The following is a 19315-nucleotide window of genomic DNA, read 5'->3' on the forward strand; positions in this document are numbered from 1 at the left end:
ACCCAGGTCCACTGACAAAATCAGGGCACTTCTCAATGCCTCCCTCTGCCTTCCCAGTACTACAATCTCCCATTCTTCCAAGTTCTTTCTGGGAGCCAAAACTCCTCAGTCATTCAGGAGTAGGGATTAGAGTAGATAAGTTTCATTTGAACTTGGGGTAGGGGGCCAGGGAAAGGGGCATAAAAGTTTCTGGATGACCCTACTTGCCTGGCCCAGACTGGGGACCAGGTTGCCCAAGTCTGCTTCAGTAGGCCATATTCCCTGTCTTCCAAGATCTGAAAACTGTCCATCAAGTGAAATGGGGATTATATTTATCTTGCTTGGCTTCAGAGGGCAAAATTAGCAGCCTTTTGGGTAGGTAGAAGTTGTGGAGGCAGATTTCAACTTGATTTAAGGGAAAATGTTGTAATAATTAAGAGTTGGAGGATGCCTGAGGATATAGGGCTTGGAGTATTCAAATCCTGGCTTGGAAACTGACTAGCTGTGTGACCCTGGACATGTCCCTTACCCTCTTTCAAATTCAGACAACTCCCTACGACTTCACTGTCTAGGTGTATTCTGAGTTGGTAGGGAGGGTTTGCTCTTATTAAGGAAATCACAGGTCCTTTGTATATTTGAGAGTCAAGAAGTGGAAGCCTTTACGCAGAGAGAGGCTGTCTGGATCAACTGGTGAAGATAGAAATCCATAGGATTTAGAGTTAGAGCAAAAAGGGCCCTCAGAGGTCATCTCATTTTGTCTAGTCCCCTCATCTTTTAGAAGAAGGACTGGAGAAATATAGTGATTCCCTAATGGTAGAACCAGGATTCAGACCCAGGACCATTGACTCTGTAGCTTTCATTCTTCCCATTGCATCATGATGTAGAAGGTTCCCTGCTTGGATGCAAATGTGACTGATCCATTCTCAACACAGCTGCTGAAATAAACTTCCTTTAAGTCAAGTCTGACCATGCCAGGACCTGGCTCCCATGCCCTTCACAGCCTGGCCCCAGCCAACTTCTTCAGGCTTATTTCATATTCCTCTCTTTCCCACATTCCATATCACACCCAAACCAGCCTCCCTATTTCTTCCTCCCTCCATGCTTTTGCCCAGGCTGTGCCCCATGCCTAGGCATGCTCTGTCCTCTCCTCTGGTTCAAGGCACAGCTCGTGTACCAACACCTAGAGGAAGACTTTCCTCATTTCTTCTAATATCAGGGTTTGCTTCATCCTCCTCAAATAATTATAGATGTCCTTGTTTTGTTAATGTGTTATTTCCCCCTACTAGATGCAGTTTAATGAGGGCAGGGACTTTTATAATTTTAGTTTATATCCCCAGCACCTACCACGGTGTTTGCTGGATTGGATTATAGAACCTTGCAGGTGTCTCCCAGTCCTGAGATTATTTTCTGTGAAAGTGTTTTGAAGGGGCCATAGTGGCAAGAAGTGAGTACTGGCAGTCTGAGTCCTTCTGTATTTTGGGCCCAGCCACTGAGATTGTGTGTTCTGTCTGTCGCATGCCTCCTTCCCAGAGACCCAAGAGTGCCTTGGAACGCCTGTATTCTGGAGACCACCTGAGGGGCAAGATGAGTGCTGAGGAGCAGTTGGAGAGGATGAAGCGTCACCAGAAGGCTCTAGTCCGCGAGCGCAAGAGGACGCTGAGCCAGGGCGAGAAGCAGACCATGGCCTCGTCCCACACCTTCAGCCGCGCCAGCCCTGGAGACCTCGGCTCAGTATGTTACTAGGAGGACCGGCTGATTGTTCCTCCCCACTTTGCACTTTAAGGCAGGGCTTCTGAACTCAGCCTGTGTGAGCTGTTTGTTCCAGCAGGGCCAAGAGTCCTCGTTAGGGTTTTCTCCTCAAAATGAGAGCTGTGTGTGAGCAGGAGAAAGATGGTCAGAGAGAGAGAGGGAGAGAGAGAGAGAGAGGGAGGGAGGGAGTGCAAGTGAATGCCAGCTTCTTGGTGGATAGGACATGTCTAGAGAGACACAGTCAGTCTAGAGTTCATTTCACGAATCCCCTGGAGAGGCCATTCTAGGAATTCTCTACCAGCCTTTCAGAACTTTATGACTGACTTTGTATGGTGGATGGAAGAAGGATTCCAGCGATTTGCTAGGGAAGGAGCATAATAAAGCAACCGATTGGGGAAACTTCAAAGTGTGTGTCACAGGAGGGGCCAAGGATGTGTGTTGGGGCTCTTTTAGTGAACTATGGCTTCAGGCAGGATCTGACCAGTTCCTTTGGGAGTCGTGATACGTTTGGGCTCAAACAGAGAATGCGTGAGTTTGTGATGCTCCTCCTGGGTCACTAACCAAAGCAGAGCTAACAAAGGGAGCATCCTAATTCCCAGGAGTCCGGATGGCACAGTAGTATTAGATGTCTGTCTGTCTCTCTCTGTCCCCCCCAAATTTTAGTTCAGTTGTGTGTCTTGTGTTTAATAATGTGTGTCCCTACCTGTTTATCCTGAGTCTCCCTTACCTAATTCATTGCACAAGTTTTCCTGCTTTTAGAGTTATCGCTCATCATGCCTCTCATGTCACCTGTTTTGTTTACAGAAGCTTCTAATTTATGTTGGACATTTCATAACTAGCCTACTCTGTTTTGACCAGGCTTCATTGCATTAGCAGCTCTGCCTTAATAGCTTAGCTGATGTGACTTCTCCTCCCTCTCCTTCAGTCCTTGTCTGGCATCCTCTCCTCCCCAGCCCAGTAATGCTGATTTGTGGTTCACTTGTCTCTAGTCTATGCATTGCTGATCCGTTCCCTGCCACGGAATACTAGTGGAGAGCTAGACAACAATCATTTATCCAAGTAAAGTCCTTTACCCTGGAAAGCATAAATGCATTCACAGTCTTTGCACATTCCAGTGAGCTATGCCAAGTCTAAGTATTTTTTTTTTGTCATTCTGGTTCATCTGATATGTGCGTACAGTTTCTTAATGACACCTTTTGCTATTGTGTTGACAAGAATTAACGATTGGAGTGAATATCAAAACATGCCCCCCCCCCCCTTGTAGTCAAGCAGCCTGTTTGCAGCATTACTTTAGTGACCAGAGAGGTGAGCTCTGGGGGCACTCGTGTACAGAGCTGATGATGTCCACCGGCTCTCTCAGCCTCGGTGTGTGGGTTACTGACCAAATAAGCTAACATTGCCTTTTTTTTGTTTTGATTTTTGCAACCAGGTGTCTCAAAATGTAGAAAGAGTACGGATACAGAGTGACTCTTGAGTAGCTGCATGTGGGTTTTTTATTGTTGGGTTGGTTTTTATTTTTTTGAAGAAACACATGTACAAGTCTCTGCATTGACACCAATAAAAATGTTGCTTGATGATAATGGATTGATGTGTTTCTTACTAGAGCGCACCCTAGCATAAAGCGGTCCTCTTCTTTTGATGGAGTCAGTCAAGCCTGGCTTAAACAAGTAGCTGTCTCTCTTCCAAGGCTGGAGGAAACGACATACCTTCTTTGTGGATCATTACATGATTTCTCTGTCACATGAGCTTCAACATCCTAATCATTTCAAACATTCTGAATCATTCACCAAAGAGCGAGCGATGACCGTTTTGCTATATAGTATGGAAAACTTGTGCATGAATAGGTTGAAATCGATTGATTTTATCTTCCTTATTATTGTCATTCACATTGTTGACAGAGGTGCCCAGGACTCTTTGGGTATCTGAAAAATGGGGTAGGGGAGGACAGGGGAAGGGACAGGACAGACATCTGCTACTATCTAAGAGAATAAAGGCATGGATAAGCCCTCTTCACAATTCACAACAGCATGGTCAGCATTAACACTTTTTAGGATACAAGGGGGTAGAAATTGGCCTTTGCTGCTCTGACCATAAAGCATTTTGGGGAGATTCACCTTTGTACAGAAAGAGGGTTATTAGAAGACTCACACTGAGCATAGTTTTCAAAGTACCCATGGTTTTGCTATTGAATTAAAAGTGGCCTCACCGATTCCACCCATTCCCACCATAATTTCAGAATGACTCAGCTCCAAAGCTACCTTGGGATTCTGTATTTGTCACCAAGGGCTGCCTCATTAACTGATCTTAATAACTATTATATATGGGGAAAAAATCCCTAATATCTCCATTCTACCGAAAGATCAGTGAAGGTCTTTGTTTCCCGCTATTTCCAAGCCAATATAATGGTCTTTTAATTGAGAAAAGAGCCCACAGGCCTTCATAGGCTTGCAGTAACTGTCATAGCACCATAGGTTTACAGCTAGAGGGGGACTTAGAAATTATTTAATTCTATTCCCTCATTTCGTGGAAGAGGAAACTGAGGTCCAAGGAAAGGTGATCGATTTGTGAGGTTACATGTGTTATAAGTAGCAGAGCCAACATTTGAGCCTATGTCTTTGGACTCTAGTCCATCAGTGTTTTCCCTTGTACCACTCCGACAAACTGCATGTGTGAGCCTCACCAGCAGGCAATCCTCTAAGGGGTTTACACAGTGCAGCTGATTGGGAGATTTGGATCAGACCCTAGCTGAGGGACTGAGAGTTACCAACTGGGCCCCCAGCTTGCCCTCATCCCATCAGAGGCCAGTGGCTCTGAGTCAGTGTTCTAGAGTGAACAGACATCCCTGGGGCCTAGCCATGGCCTCTAGGAGTGTTTATAAATGTAGCTAATCCCAAGGTTGTAGATAGGCATCAGCTATTTACTACTTAAGACGCTAAGCCTTGGGAAGCAGGCTGTTTGTTGAAAGGGTCAGAGATTTTTCATTTTCCTCTTGAGCTTTTCGATAATGACTCCCAGCAGCCTGGGTTCCCCCCGAAAAAAGAAGGGCAGGTCTCAGTTGGCAGGAGGCAGTGACCACTTTTTAACCCTTTTGTATCTGTTACCAGTGGAAGCGAGAACAAGACTTTGATTTGCAATTACTTGAGAGAGCCATGCAAGGAGGGGAGAAAGACGAGGATGGCTGGCTGAAAGTTCAGGCTACCCCCGTGACTGAGATGGACCTAGAACCTCAAGATTATGACGTAGACATCAACAGAGAGGTAAGGTGGGCAGGGCCATCACCTTACTGATGGAAGCACCACTTTCCGTGGCCTTCATCTCTAGGACTTTCTCAGGCTGGGTGTGCTAAGTGTTTCTTCCTAAAGTGTTTCCCAGATAATCCCATGAAGAGGGACCATGTTAGGTTCCAAGTATGAGCCTAGGATCCCAAAGCTGGTGTCAGGACAGAAAATTGTGTCCTGGAGATGTCAGCTCAAGGCTCGTTAAGGAAATGTTCTCCAGTTGGGAGCTGGAGGAGTCCCTCGAGTCAGGGGCACCAGGCTTTGTGAAAGGAGGCAAGCTGTCATGGAGTGTCCAAGGAAGAGTCCATTAAGTGGCGGCTCCGTGCTGAGCACTGTGCTAGACACGGCGATGTAAGGATAAAGGGTGGTTAGACCCCATCCTTGTGGAACTTAACATCATACAGAAGGAGACGATAGATAAGGATGATGCAGGAGAGTTTGAGGAGGGAAGGGAGGAAATTCCAGGCATTGTGATAAGTGCTTTACAAATACAGTCTCTTTGATCCTTACAACTCAGGGAAGGGAAGGGAACTGCTATGTGCTAAGCATTTTACAAATATTGTCCCATTTGACCTTCACAACAACCCAGGGAAGGGGAAAGGAAGAAACATTTATAGAGAGCCTACTATATGCTAAACATCCCATTTGATCATCCTGACCACCCAAAGATGGGGAAAGGAAGAATCATTTATAGAGTGCCCACTGTATGCTAAATATTATCCCATTTGATCATCACAACCACACAGAGAAGGGGAAGGGAAGAAGCATTTATAGAGTGTCTACTGTGTGCTAAGCATTTTACAAATATTGTTCCATTTGGTCCTCACAACAGCCCTGTGAGCTCCATTTTACAGTCAAGGAAACTGAGGTAGACAGGAGTTTAAGTGAATTACCCAGGGTTGCACATTTAGTGTCTGAGGCTGAATTTGAACTCAGGTCTTCCTGACCTAGCTCTCTCCCCCGTGCCATTTGTCCGGGGTTATTGTACAGGCAGTGTGGGTCAGAGGCAGGATCTCAGGCTAGTGATGGAGAGGTGGGGGAAAGTTAGATTGTGGAGGGATTTAAAGGTGCCAGGCTTACCTGTATGTTGTCCTGGAGGCAGCAAGGAGTCACTGAAAATTGTTCAGCCAGGGAGTGATCTGGTCAGACTGTGCAGCCATGTGGATCAGAGGCTGGAAACAGGGAAACCAGTTTGGGCTTCTGCAGTACCTCAGGGGGAACAGGACAGGACCTGAGCGAGTGAGAGGAGCCGGGCAGATGGGTGCGGAGGCCATGGGGAGGAGGCAGGGCTGATTCCGAGGCTGCACTGGGCCCCCCGAAGGAAGACAGTGCTGCTGGGGGAGATCGGAGCATTTGGATAGAGAGGGGGTCCAAGGAGCAAGATCATAAGGTCCTGCTTGGGACAGGTTCTTTTGGGTCTCAACAAGATGTTTTAGCTTTTCTGGGCCTGGAGCTAAGCAGAGTGCTTTTTGTATAGAATAGGTACTTCATTAATGTTGGTTAAGTAAATGAATGAAGGAATGAAGCAGCCCCTACATAGCTTTACACGCAGAATTACTCTGCTCCATTCTCTGTCTCTAAGCCAAAGGGGACCTTATATGATAATATTAAATAATTAATTAAACACGACTGAGTAATCATTTAATATTATCTTTTTCAGAATTTATTTTTAGTTTTCAACATTCATTTCCACAAGATTTTGAGTTCCAGATTTTTTCCCCTACCCCTCATCCCAAGATGGCAAGCATACTGATTACTCCTTCCCCTAGTCTGCCCTCTCATATACTCCCCCCTTCCTTCCCCTTTCCCCTTACTTTCTTGTAGAGCAGTATGGATGTCTATATCCCATTGCTTGCATATCTTATTTCCCGGTTGCACATAACAACAGTTTTTTAACATTTGTTTTTAAAACATTGAGTTCCAGATTTTCTCCCTTCTTCCCTCCTCACCCACCCCCACTGGGAAGACAAGCAATTCAATACAGGTTATACATATTAAGTTATGCAAAACATTTCCATAGTAGTCATGTTGTGAAAGACTATTTCCCTTCATCCTATCCCACCCCCCATTTATTCTGTTTTCTCATTTGACCTTGTCCCTTTTCAAAAGTGTTTGCTTCTAACTACCCTCTCCCCCAATCTGCCCTCCCTTCTATCATCCCTTCCCCTTCCCCCCTGCTTTCCTGTAGGGTAAGATACCCAACTGAGTGTGTATGTTGTTCCCTTCTTAAGCCAAGTCCAATGAAAGTAAGGTTGTCTCATTCTCTTTCACCTTCTTGCTCTTCCCCTCCATTGTAAAAGCTTTCTCTTGTGTCTTATCATTTAATATTATTAAACCCTTCACAGGGTTATTGTGAAGATCAAGCGAAATAACATACAGAAAGTACTTTGCAAAGTTTCAAGTGCTATATAAATGTGAGTTGTTACATAATAGTTAAAGGATTCGCTATAATAATAATATTAATAATAAATAATTAGTAATAAAAATAAGTTAAATGACTAGATATTATTTAGTTATTGTGAAATGATATGTAATTATTATTAAATAATGTTGTATAATAGTTATTAAGTGATATTTAAGAATGACCATTTTTAATAGTTATAGTAAGAGGGCCTGGTGGTCATGTCACCAGGCTTCCATACTCCAATGTCAGTGACCGCCATGAGGCAGATTACCTGAAGAGAATTGCTACCACCTTGGACTTGAGCCAAGACCCATATTGGTTGCGCCTCCTCATACATCCACATACATTACCATCTTCACAGAAGTGCAGCAGGTTGAGAGAGAAGCCCTCACTGACTAGGTTTAACGTCAAGAGAACCTGGGTTTGAATCCCATCTCAGACACTTACTAACTCTGTGACCCCCACAGGTCACTTATATTCTCTGAATCTAATTTTCTTCATCTGTAAAATAGAGAAAATATTAACACACATCCCAAAGGATTTGCAGCTAGGTGACAGAGTGGATAGAGTGCCAGACCTGGAGTCAGGAAGACTTATCTTCATGAGTTCATATCCGACCTTAGACACTTCCTAGCTGTGTGACCCTGGGCAAGTCACTTCACCCTGTTTGCCTCAGTTTCCTTCTCTGTAAAATGAACTGGAGAAGGAAATGGCAAACCACTCTAAGCATCTTTGCCAAGAAAACCCCAAATGGGGTCACAAGGCGTCAGGACTCGTTCTATAGCTCAAATGAGATCTCATAAAGAAAACACTCTGCAAATCTCCAAGTGCTATATAAATGTGAGATATTATTATTATAATTATTGACCAGCTCACTGAGTTAACCCAGAACAATGCAGTAGTGTTTGGGGTAGAATCGTTTACACCCAGGCCCCAGGAGTTCTCTAGGCTAGTCCCCTGGCCACTGAGCCTTTCCTCTTGCTATTTGAGACAGCCAGGAGCTTGTCCAGTTATAGGTCCCCTTCTGGAAACAAACTCCCATATCCTGTCCTGGCAGTCTGCTACAGGGCCCAAATAATCCTGCCAGCCAGGAAGTTCTTTCTTATCTCTAACCTAAATCCCTCCTGTTGTAATGAAATCACACTTCATCTGCCCCCATTGGAAACAGAGAAGAATTTGTTACTTTTTTTCACAATGAGAAAAGTAACGATTATGAATCAAAGTCTGAGTGTGTCCTGAAGTTGGGTTTAATTTGGTTTTAAAAAACTGGATCAAACGTGATCAAATTCACCCTTTGAGCATTAAGGAAAAACCTGCCCAGCTAAGCCTATCTTGGCTACCTCCTCGCCAGCGTGAGGACGAGCCTCTCACACTGGGGCTGTTGTCCTGAGTTGGGGCTGCCGTGGCTCATCCCTTGGTTGGGAGGATTCCCTCTAGTCCTAGGGAGCCCAGGAAGTCATGGTAGTGTGATTTGGACCACCCCCCCTCTCCCTCTCCCAGTTTAAGAAACCCCTGCCTTGGTCCCTGGTTTTCTTTTCCACAACCTACCTGTCAATATCTGAGCCCATGGCTTAGGACTTTGAAACTACCTATCTTGGAGTGGCTAGGTGGTGCAGTGAATAGAGCACTGGCCCTGGAGTCAGGAGGACCTGAGTTCAAATCCGGCCTCAGACACTTAACACTTACTAGCCTTGTGACCTTGGGCAAGTCACTTAACCCCAATTGCCCTGCCCTCCCCCTCCAAGAAAAAGAAACTACCTATCTCAACACAAACAATTATAGTGATAAGAATTAACAGCTGATATTTTTACAAAGCACTTCATGTCCATTGCTTCATTTAGTCATCAAAGAGTTCTGGATAAGAGGATCTGGGTTCATATCCAAACTTTGCCACTTAATATTAGGAAAGTGGGTTCCCTTTTCTGGGCCTCAGTTTCCTCCTCTGTAAAATGAGAATTTCTAAAGACTCAGTTCTAGGTCATATGGATATCTCTGTGAGGTAGATCCTTCTGTCCATTTTACCAATGAGGAGATAATGACTCAGGGTGGCTTAATAAGTTGTCTGTGGGATATGTATGGTAGCTAATTAGCATCAAAGAGCTGGAATTCAAACCCAAGACTCTGCTGACTGTCCTCCTTATTCTATAGTTTCTGTCTTTGCTACTTGAAGAAATCTCTGGTTCTGTAGCCTGGCCACACCTGTTTCTAATCTGCTAATTCCTCTTCCATTGCCCGCTGGCCCCCAGGTGCCCTGCTCCTGCCCCTCTTCCTCTTTATTCCTCCTCTGCCAGCACACAGTCAAGCCTTAGTAGAGGGAGTTTCTACCCCAGGGAGTTCCCTATACCTAAGAAATCATAGGTCTGGTCCTTATACCTGCCTTGTCTCAACAGGGTATGTAAGGGATCATGACTAAAGAAAATGTTATTGAGTGTGGGCTGAGTGACTTTAGCATTTAAAATTCAGGATAATTCCCTAGGCTAGAACCTTTCTGAACTGACTCCCTTCCTTTCTCCCTTTTCTGTCTGCCTCTCCTCCCTCCGTAGCCCCTCAGCCCTCAGATGGGCAATGCCCAACCTCTCAAGCAGACCTCAAAAGATTCAACCAAGTATGATTGACCAATAAACTAATAAGTATCCTCTAAGTACTTACTACCAGATATCAGTCACTGTGCTAACCCTGAGAGACAAAGGCAGGGCAAAAACTTGATTCTGTCCTCTAGGAGCTTACAATCTAAGGAAAGAGACATTTTAATGAAGGAGCAGCTACCGTGCTAATAGATGGATGGTAACCAGAGAGGGGAAGGCAGTGGGGGACAGGTGCCCAGCTTCAGAGTTCCTCTCTGTTCCTTGTTTGTCCAGCTGTCCAAGCCAGATAAGGTGTCCATCCCTGAACGCTATGTGGACTCGGAGCCGGAGGAGCCGCTCAGCCTGGAAGAGTTAGAGGCCAGGTTCCGCAAAGCTGAGAAGATCCGCAGCCTCCTCACGCGCTCGAGGTCAGCATCTCCTCCTGGGTCCCCTCATCCTCCTGTTGATAACGTGTCAGGTCAGGCAGAGGGGGGAGAACCTTGTATCGGGCTGCGTATTGTCCTAACGTTGAGAGTAGCCTAGATCAGAGGTGGGAACCCATGGCCGTGAGGCTGCTGTTTCCCCACCCCTGAGATTTCTCCACTGCCTCAGTGGACTTGTCAACATGTCCTTGGGTCCTGGGAGGCTCTTCTAACAGAAGACCCACATGGACAGATCCTCCTAACGTGGAGAATTATTGACTCAGTTAATGCCTCCCCCCCTTCATGCTGCCAACCAAGGACTGCTGCCTGATGTCAGAGAGGGTGACCTCTCAGGCAGGAAATATTTTGTCCAAAAAAATTCATGAAACCAAAGATGATGTTTGGAGATGCAATGGTCAATACAGCAATTTTAAGGTTTGCAGAGAAGTTTATATACATGATCTCATTTGATCCTAAAGCACTTCGATGTGGTAGCTGCTATGTTTACCCCCATTTTACAGATGGGCAAACTAAGATTCAAGAGCGTTTAAGTGACTTGCCTAGAGTTACACAGTTAATAGCAGAGGTAGGATTTTAACTCATATCTCTCTGACTCTAAGCCCGGCCAAAATCTTCTATGCTATCTTGGCCTCTGTTTATGTCACTGGAGGGAATACCCACATCAGTAAAGTCCTACTTCCTTTGAAGTGTCATCATCATTTTTCTCTATGACATCGAGTTGAAATGACCTGTGTTGTCTTGTTGGAATTCAGAGATAGGGCTCAGATGATAATTGCTGATAAATAATAGTCATTTAAGGTTTGCATAGCAGTTTGTATACATTATTTCATTTTATCCTCACACAAGGGGGGCTCATGCCATAGCTGATAGAGAGTTGGCCTCAAAGCCTAGAAGATCCAGATTCACATTCCACCTGTATTTCATATTGGCTACATGACCCTGGGCAAGTCATTTATCTTCTCAATGCTCTAGACAATTCTCTAAGACTTTAGATTTCGGAGAAGTAACTGACCTGCATTTGTAGAAAGTCTTTCCTTACTTGGGAATTAGGTCTACCAGTCCAACACCTGCCACTTTACTCAAGCCTCACAGCAGTCCTGTGAGGTAGGTACTATTAATATTTACATTTTATAGATGAGGAAACTGAGTCTTAAGTGACTTGCCAGATGGCAGTGTGATAGAATAGAAAGCAAATTAACTCTAAAGGCAGAAGATCTGGGTTCAAATTTGACATCTGATATTTACTAGCCATGTGACCACTATTCCATGCTACCCTGGGTTATACTTGGTGATCTTTGGCTTCCCATAAACATTGAGCATGTTTTTGGAGGAGAGATAAGTGTGGCAGGTGGAGGATGCAGAATAGGGAGTCCATCTGGGCTACCCAGATTTAGGGTCTATGTATAAAGTTAGTTGCCTTGCTGCCCTGCCTATTCACTGGAAGGATCTGGGTATGGGGAGAGGGATCTGTCCTTGTTTCCTACAAGGGAGCCATCATCCAGCTGCTCTCTGCTGGGTGAGTGACCAGCTTTCTTTCTTTCTTGGCCTCCAGCATGCACAACCTCCAGCCTCTGACCACCCAGGACAAACACCGCTCAGCTGACCTCGACTCCCAGCTCCAGGAACAAGAACGCATCTTCCACATCTCCCACACCCTGGCTTCTGAAGCCTCCCAGCGTAGTAAGCAGGTGGCAGGTAAGCCTCACCGCTTCCCATCTCAAGGGACCACTTGTGGCGGGGTCCCTTCCTAAGTTCTGGGAACCGGCCAGCTTGCCTTCTCACATGTCACCATCAGTCACGCTGTATCCAGGGCACCCTCTCTTGGAGGCAGTGATGCGCTCCCCCAGGGACATGAGGTTCATGCCAAGAGAGGATTAATTTCTTTACAAGAGGCAAGAAGACACTGTCCTAGGTCAGACTCTCAGTCCCGAGGAGAAAGAAGTAATCAAGTGACCTGTTTGCCGATCTCAAGTATTGGGTGGCATGGGGTTATTTTGCAGGGAGAGTTGGGGAGTGGGGAAGGGGCTTATAGTTGGGGTGAGGGGGTGGGACAGAAGCATTTTTCAACCTCTTTCCGACGTCGTCAGCATATCAGCTTTGCTCTCAAAAGGAGGATTTAAATTTAGCTCTGTCTCTGGGTGAACTATGGGATTTTGTGCTTATGATGAATGAACGGGAGAGACGTTTTTCTGACTCATCTTGGGGCTAAGTAGGAGGAGACGGGTTAAGCTAGGGCTCCCTGGGGCCCAGCAGGTGGGCTGCCTGCCCATCTGTCCTGGTCCTGATTGTCTTATTTAGACCACAACTTCTTGGCCTAACTGAATGCCTGTCCATTCATAATGTCCACAGCTAGACACCTCCTTACTGTCTACTAAAGCTGAGTTTTTCTAGCTTCCTCCCTACAGTGGTGGCCAAAGAAAGCTTTTAGACTGGCCGTATAGACCAGAACTGTCAAACATGTGGCAATGTTGTGGCTGGCAGCACTCCTGAGGTCAGAACCAGATTAAAATGGAATTGGGAAATATTTTACAAAATACATTAAAATACAATAGAACATATATGATGTTAATATGTGGTTTTCGAAGCCAGTATGGGCCATAGGGATCCTTAGATATGGTCTAGTGACTTTTTCTTTTTGAGCGTGACACCACTTATATAAATGACCCTTGTCCTTTCCCAACACACTCAGGAAAGAGAGTGGGAAATTATATCAGGAGTAATGTTGACTTTTTCCTAGGAACAGTTCCACTGTTGTAAACACTCTTCAGCTCCCCAAATGCTATTTGGCCAGAAATGAGGCCTCTCTCTTTATGGGAGATGTATTGCTGTCCATCTGGGCAGCATCTAGGAATTTCCAAGGGCCCCCACACCTGCCTAAGCTTCCTGAGGGGCAAAGCCTAGAAGGAGATTGTACACTCTGGGACATCTGGGTCATTCAGCATTGGACATCTCTGTCCCAGGAGCAAAGTCACAACAGGCACTGCTAGTATCCAGTGTTCCAGCCATCATGGCCTAGACTGGACCTTGACAAGTTAAAGGAAAGACTTTCTTAACAGTTACTGGCATCGTCGTGGGTTTCTTGGAAAGCCAGTGTAGACCAGCCTCCAGGCCGATGAGAGGATGAGGAGACTATGCATTGCTGGAGACTTGTCCTTTGGACCTCAGGAGAGGCTGGTAATGGGTAGAGAGGTCAGAGTATAGAATCCTAGAGTCTCAGAATTGGAAGGCACTTATATATCTGTGCCAATCCCCTATGTGAGCAGACATCCTCTCTATGAGATTTCTATAGTTATGTGGAACTCACTAACTGCCATGGCAGCCCGTTGGAGTTTCACACGGTTTTAATTGTTAAGAAATTCTCTCTGGTTCTGTGTCATTTTGACCTGATACTCCTTGGTCTTCCCTTCAAGGCCAATGACAAACAGGTTAATCACTCTTCTCAGAGCTACCCTTCAAATATCAGAAGACAGTGATCATTGACTGTCCTTTTCCCTTCATGTCTTTTCTCCAAGTTAGTGATTCTCAAAGCATGGTCCGGGAGGACCCCAGAAACCATTTCCAGGGGTCTCTGAAGTCAAAATTCTCTTCAAAATAATACTAAGATATTTTAATTTCTAAAATGGTAAACATCAATAGACACAACCTATGTAAACAACAGATCTTCACAGGGATGGGGAGGGTATTTCTGAAAAATTGTAAAGAGTGTAAAGGGATTCTGAGACCCAGAAGTTTGAGAACCACTGCTCTAGACTAAATAAATATAGTTTGTCGCAGGGATCCTGGTATAGAACCGAGTCCTTTCAGTAGCTTAATTGCCTTCCCCTGGTCATATTCCAGTTTGTCTTCACCCCAAATTGTGGTACCTGGAAGCGAATATAATATTCAAGGTGATGTGATGATGGAAGCAGAAAAACAGCCACCTCCCTAGTTCTGAACCCCCTACTTCTCTGAGTGCAATACAAGGTTCTCTTTGTTGTTTTTGAGATTCCATAGCATATAGCTGACTCATTTTGGGCTTTGGGTCCACTAAAACCCCCAGATCTTTTTCATATGAACTTCATTATTCACAGTTGGGATTTTTTTTCTTTTTTGGAACTTAAGACTTTCTATTTATTCCTATTACATTTTATTCTATTAGATTTCTTCTAATCCTTCTAGAATATTTTGTTAAGGATCCCACTTAGTTATCCTTCCTTGATTCAATTCAGTTCAACATAGGGACTGCTATGTGCAAAGCACAGGGTTTGGTGTTGGGGGATGACAAAGACAAATGTGAACAAGGAATTTACCTTCTATTGGGTCATTGGTGTCCTCTGCAAATTTGACAGCCACTGCCATTAAATCCTGGATCTAAGTCAAGGACACAGATGTTGAGCACCCCAAGGTCTGTATCCTCTGAAGTGACTGTTCTTTGTCCTGGTGCAGACAGACCCCTTGCCAGCTAGGATGACCAGGGCACCTGAGATCATGCAGGTCTCAAGTTGAGTCCAACGTCTTTAATAGGAAGGAAATTCAGGCTGGAGAGAGATCTTTGCAGGGCCTAAGATCCCATTACGTGTAGGTGAGGTGGGGAAGAGTCTGGCTGCTGAATTGGAGCTTTCTGTCATCTCAAATCTCCAGATTTTTCCAGAGGAACCCTATGTACTTGTATAGTCAATTATTTTTTGGAAACCAAGTATGGGACTTTACATTTATTCTATTAAATTTCATATTTATCAGATTTGGCTAAAATTACTCTGGTATCTCATCACCCTAGGCCAGGAGCCAGCCTTGTGGTTTCAGCCCAGGACCGCCTATATCTAATGTGTTTCTCCCAACATATGCCCCACACCATCGCCTCTGTGTCTTCTCAGTGTCCTACACTCCACAACAACTTCTCCATTGAGCAGCTAGTAGTCTGAGGGGAGCCCAGAAGCTGAGCTAGGGAACTAAGTATGAGGAAGACTGGGGTGATGGCTTCTTCATGGGAATTCCTTTACTCGCGGGCTTTCTCATATCCTCTCTGGCCTATACTTTGCTCTCTCAATATTTGCCACATGCTTAATTTTAAAGCCTGGTAATTGTCTGCTTGGACCCGGGCTAGCATGTGCCAGAGCAGAATCTCCAAATCAGAGAACAGAGGTGTTCTGATGTCTTTCCTGCATGTGGTCTGCTGCCCCGTCTTTTGCCACCTACAGGGCTTTAAGACCCCAGAAAACCCTCCAGACAAGGGCCAGCCTTGGGGATAACCACCTGCCTCACTGTTCCTCCCCACCACCCCCTTAAATGCCCTGGGGTTTGAGCCTGGGTGGCCTTGGTGAGGTCTCTTGCCCTGCTCCTCCCAGTCCAGGTGTTTGGGGTGTCCAGCTGATTGTTGGGGACTTGTGTCGACAGTATGTATTGATCCTATGTCTAACACGCTGCTTAATTCCTGTGTGATTCTGTCTAGCTCAACAGTCAGCCTTGCTGTCCAAGGGCCTCCCCTCACCTTCTGTACCACAGCCCCCCTTAAGCAATGGATTTCACTACACGTTTGTCTAAGCACCTTCCAAGTAAGCACTAATGACTGCGTCTGCTCAGCGTGCCTGGCTTGCCCTCTGTGGTGCTTTCTTGCCCTGCAGTGTGGAGCATGTGTCTTTCTAGATGCTTCTCCTTGAAGTAGTGATCCATCGGGGGCCACTCTCCTCTCCCGATGACCCCTGCTTATTTCTGAAAACTTTGCTTAAACTGTAACTGGGAGAGAAAGTTTTCTTTCAATATAGGCACCTCTCCTTCCTAGCTGTGTGTTTGGGTGAGTCCCTTAACCTGCCAAGCTTTAGTTTAAAACACACACACATATGCACACACACACACACACACACAACAACACAACAACAAAAACCACAACAGGAAAAAAAATAGGAGACGATCATCCCAGCCTTGGCAACCCCACAGGGTTGTTGTCATGGAGATCAAATGAGTCAGTAGCAGAGAAAAACACTTTGATAAATAGGAGGGAAAACATCCCTCTATCCACTGGGACCAAGATTCGTCACCGAATCTGAGTTCAAAGGGAATATGGGGGGATTGTTCAGCCTATCCATGCCTGAAAGGGAATTGTAATAGACTTGACTAGGAGCTCTCCAAATGGGAAAGGCTATTAGTACCTTATTGTATGAAGCAATCAGATCTCCTTACCACCTGGAAAACTCAAGAAACTCTTATTTCGTCAGTAACGCAGGTTCACTTTGATAAGCCTGAGGCTGACAGGTCTAACAGCCAACTTGGATTGTTTAGAGGACGGTTCCTTGTTCCTGGTGTTTGAGGGGAAGGAAATGTTAGAATTCTTCCCCATGGGTCGGTTTATTCCTAGAAGACTAGAGATAAAAGGCAACATTGGTGGCTATCTAATGTCCCTCTGTCATTTTACAGAGAAGGAAACTGAGGCCTGGAGAGATGAAGTGATAGTTAAGGTTACACAGATTGTTCATGGCCCAACCAAGATGACAATACACTTTCTTTACTCGTAGATTTAGATTCTAGAAGCTGAAAAAGATATTTGAGATTGTCCACACCCATTTTTCAGATGAGAAAACTAAGGCAGAGGAGGGTTAAGGGACTGACCCAAGATCACACAGATGGCTAGTGGCAGTGCTGTAACTTAGAATCCAGTCTCTTGACGTCTTTTCATCTTTGTCTTACATCACCCCACCTCCCTCTCGAGGCATAGCTCCCATCTGGGGGCCAACATCTCTGGAGCTGCCCAGAAATTGTGAGGAGCCCGGCCAGGAGGGAGTCTGGGCTTCACAGCCATGGGCGAGTGTCCCCCAGGAGGCCTCATGCAGCCCCTCTGCTTGTGTGCCCCATCATGTCAGCCCTGCGCTCCTGGTGTGTGTGTGTGTGTGTGTGTACACATGTGTACACGTGTACGCGCCCACATTCACAGACATGCTTCCCGCCCTGCTCATGTACCCTGTTTCTTCACTACGCAGGCTGATGGCACTGACTGCTGCTCGGCTTCTAATTGTACTTTGTTTTACTTTGTGCCAGCCCAAGCAGTGACTGACCAGTGACCAGTGACCCATGTTCTGAAGAGAGGCCTGGAGCTGAGAGCCCATGAAGCCAACACCTGGGAGAAGATCACTTTCCCCAAAGGAAATTCCAAGAGCCCAGGGAGGGGTTTTCTGAAGGGGCAAGGGGGAAGGGACACCCTCACCCTTCCAACCATCCTGTGAATGAATTACTGTAGGCTAGTTCTGTACACACACACAGACACACACACATACACATACACACACACTACTTTTGTTTTAGTTCTGACTTTTATATATGTATAAAAAGGCACTTTTTAATACATGCTGTAAAATACTGACACTGTATTTTAGAAACAATATATTTTTTAACAATCTCAAGGGCTGAGTGGATGGAAAGGTCCACATACAGATGTGGCAGGGTTAGGGGGGGGCCACACACACAGGTTCAGGTACATATTTGGAGGGCAGTGAGTTGAGTCAGGAGGAGGAGAGAGATAGTCACTGACACTAAGAAAAGTACATTTTGCCTGAGATGAACCGGGGTGAGACTTTAGCTTGAGAATGGCTTCCTGGGAGCTGGAGGCAAAAGAATTCTGCCAGGAGGAGAAAGTCAACGATCCCTCCTACTGTTTCACTGGAGACACAGATTTACATCCTGCTTTGAATGTCACTTATGCTTAGCAGCCAGTATTGTTAGCAGAAGCCCCCAACTCTATCTGCCCTTTGGTCAGAGGTGTGCAGCGGCTGGATTCTGACCAGCTGGGCACCCCTTGGTAATGTACACACTTGCAGTATATGGACCTTTAGAAGAAATTAGGTATTCTACCAGATTTTTTTTAAATTCACTTTTAAGAAATGAATGAATAAAATTTGGAAATACTAAATGGAGAGAGAGAGAGAAGCAATTTAAGTCGTATAGTAAGCAATAACTGAACCCAGGGGATGCTTGACCAACACATCTTGATTTTCTCTTCAGTTGTCTTCAAATGCAAGACATGGCCTGCTGGGGTGTCAAGTGAGTCCAGAAGGCCTTTGATGTCCTGCCAGTGGCCCTGTGGTTCAGGGGCCTCAACCTTAACTCTGAGCTTTCCTTCACAAGCCTCTCCCTGTTGGGTGGCTATTTTGGGTCACTTGCCGAAGGCAGGCAGTTGGACTCCCAAAAATCATGTTAGTGCATTGTAGGAGGAAAACATTTTCCTGCAGAAGCTTGGCTTCCTACAGAAATGAAAGTCAGCAACACAACAGGACTTTGGGTTAAGTGGCCAGGCCGGAAGGAGGAGGGGGCAGGTCACGGACATGTTTGCAGTGTTTTGCAAGACTGTGAATGTGCTCCAGTTATGTTTTCCTGCATTGTAAAAAAATGTTTTTAAAAAAAAAAAAAACCTAGTGAGTGGAACTAAAAGTCGCTGATTGATATAAAAATTCCTATTGTTTTTGACTCTATTCAGAAAAAAAAATTGATTCTTGAAGCTATATAGAAGACACAATCTATTTTTAACTCATTCCAGTTACTGCCAGTGTCAACTTAATAACACTTGCCAAAATGAAATGGTTTTATTTTTGCCTTTATAAAACATTTTGTTGGAAAAAAAGGAAATGAATATTTTGCAAGAAAAAGTTAATTTAAATAAAAGTGTAATGGTTTGGAAAAAAAAAAAAAAAGGTATGTACAGATTAAAATATTAACCAGACACGTTTCCTGGCTCTTTCTGGGAATCCTGGTAAATGGCAGTTAATGGATTTTTCCACATATTTTGAAACCTGCTCTGGCAGCCCTGTGTCGTACAGGCCTCCCATATACTTTGACTCAGCCTTGGAGAGCACCCCTCACTCCTAGCAATTTCTTGATATTTGGTTTAATAAGAAATTGGGGGAGGGGGCTAGGAAAAACATATGTTTCCAGGGT

The 19315-nt window shown here is 45.2% G+C and overlaps 1 protein-coding gene across 4 annotated transcripts in view; it reads left to right on the forward strand.

Annotated features, from left to right (window-relative positions):
• Window positions 1-19100, forward strand: part of PLEKHA7 (pleckstrin homology domain containing A7) — a 244745-nt gene extending 225645 nt beyond the window's left edge. For 3 of the 4 annotated variants that reach the window (XM_069091103.1, XM_069091104.1, XM_069091107.1), the window contains 6 exons: window positions 1510-1710; window positions 4833-4985; window positions 10269-10402; window positions 11970-12112; window positions 15846-15948; window positions 17426-19100. In XM_069091103.1, coding sequence (XP_068947204.1) covers window positions 1510-1710; window positions 4833-4985; window positions 10269-10402; window positions 11970-12112; window positions 15846-15937 — 723 coding nt within the window. In that variant the 3' untranslated portion in view covers window positions 15938-15948; window positions 17426-19100. The remainder of the gene's footprint in view (window positions 1-1509; window positions 1711-4832; window positions 4986-10268; window positions 10403-11969; window positions 12113-15845; window positions 15949-17425) is intronic. The other variant, XM_069091108.1, reaches the window with a different exon arrangement.
• Window positions 19101-19315: the final 215 nt, after the last annotated feature.

Source organism: Petaurus breviceps, unplaced genomic scaffold (assembly GCF_028583685.1).
Source record: "Petaurus breviceps papuanus isolate PSGF00001 unplaced genomic scaffold, PetGlider_PUasm1.0 188, whole genome shotgun sequence".
Classification (NCBI taxonomy): domain Eukaryota; kingdom Metazoa; phylum Chordata; class Mammalia; order Diprotodontia; family Petauridae; genus Petaurus; species Petaurus breviceps.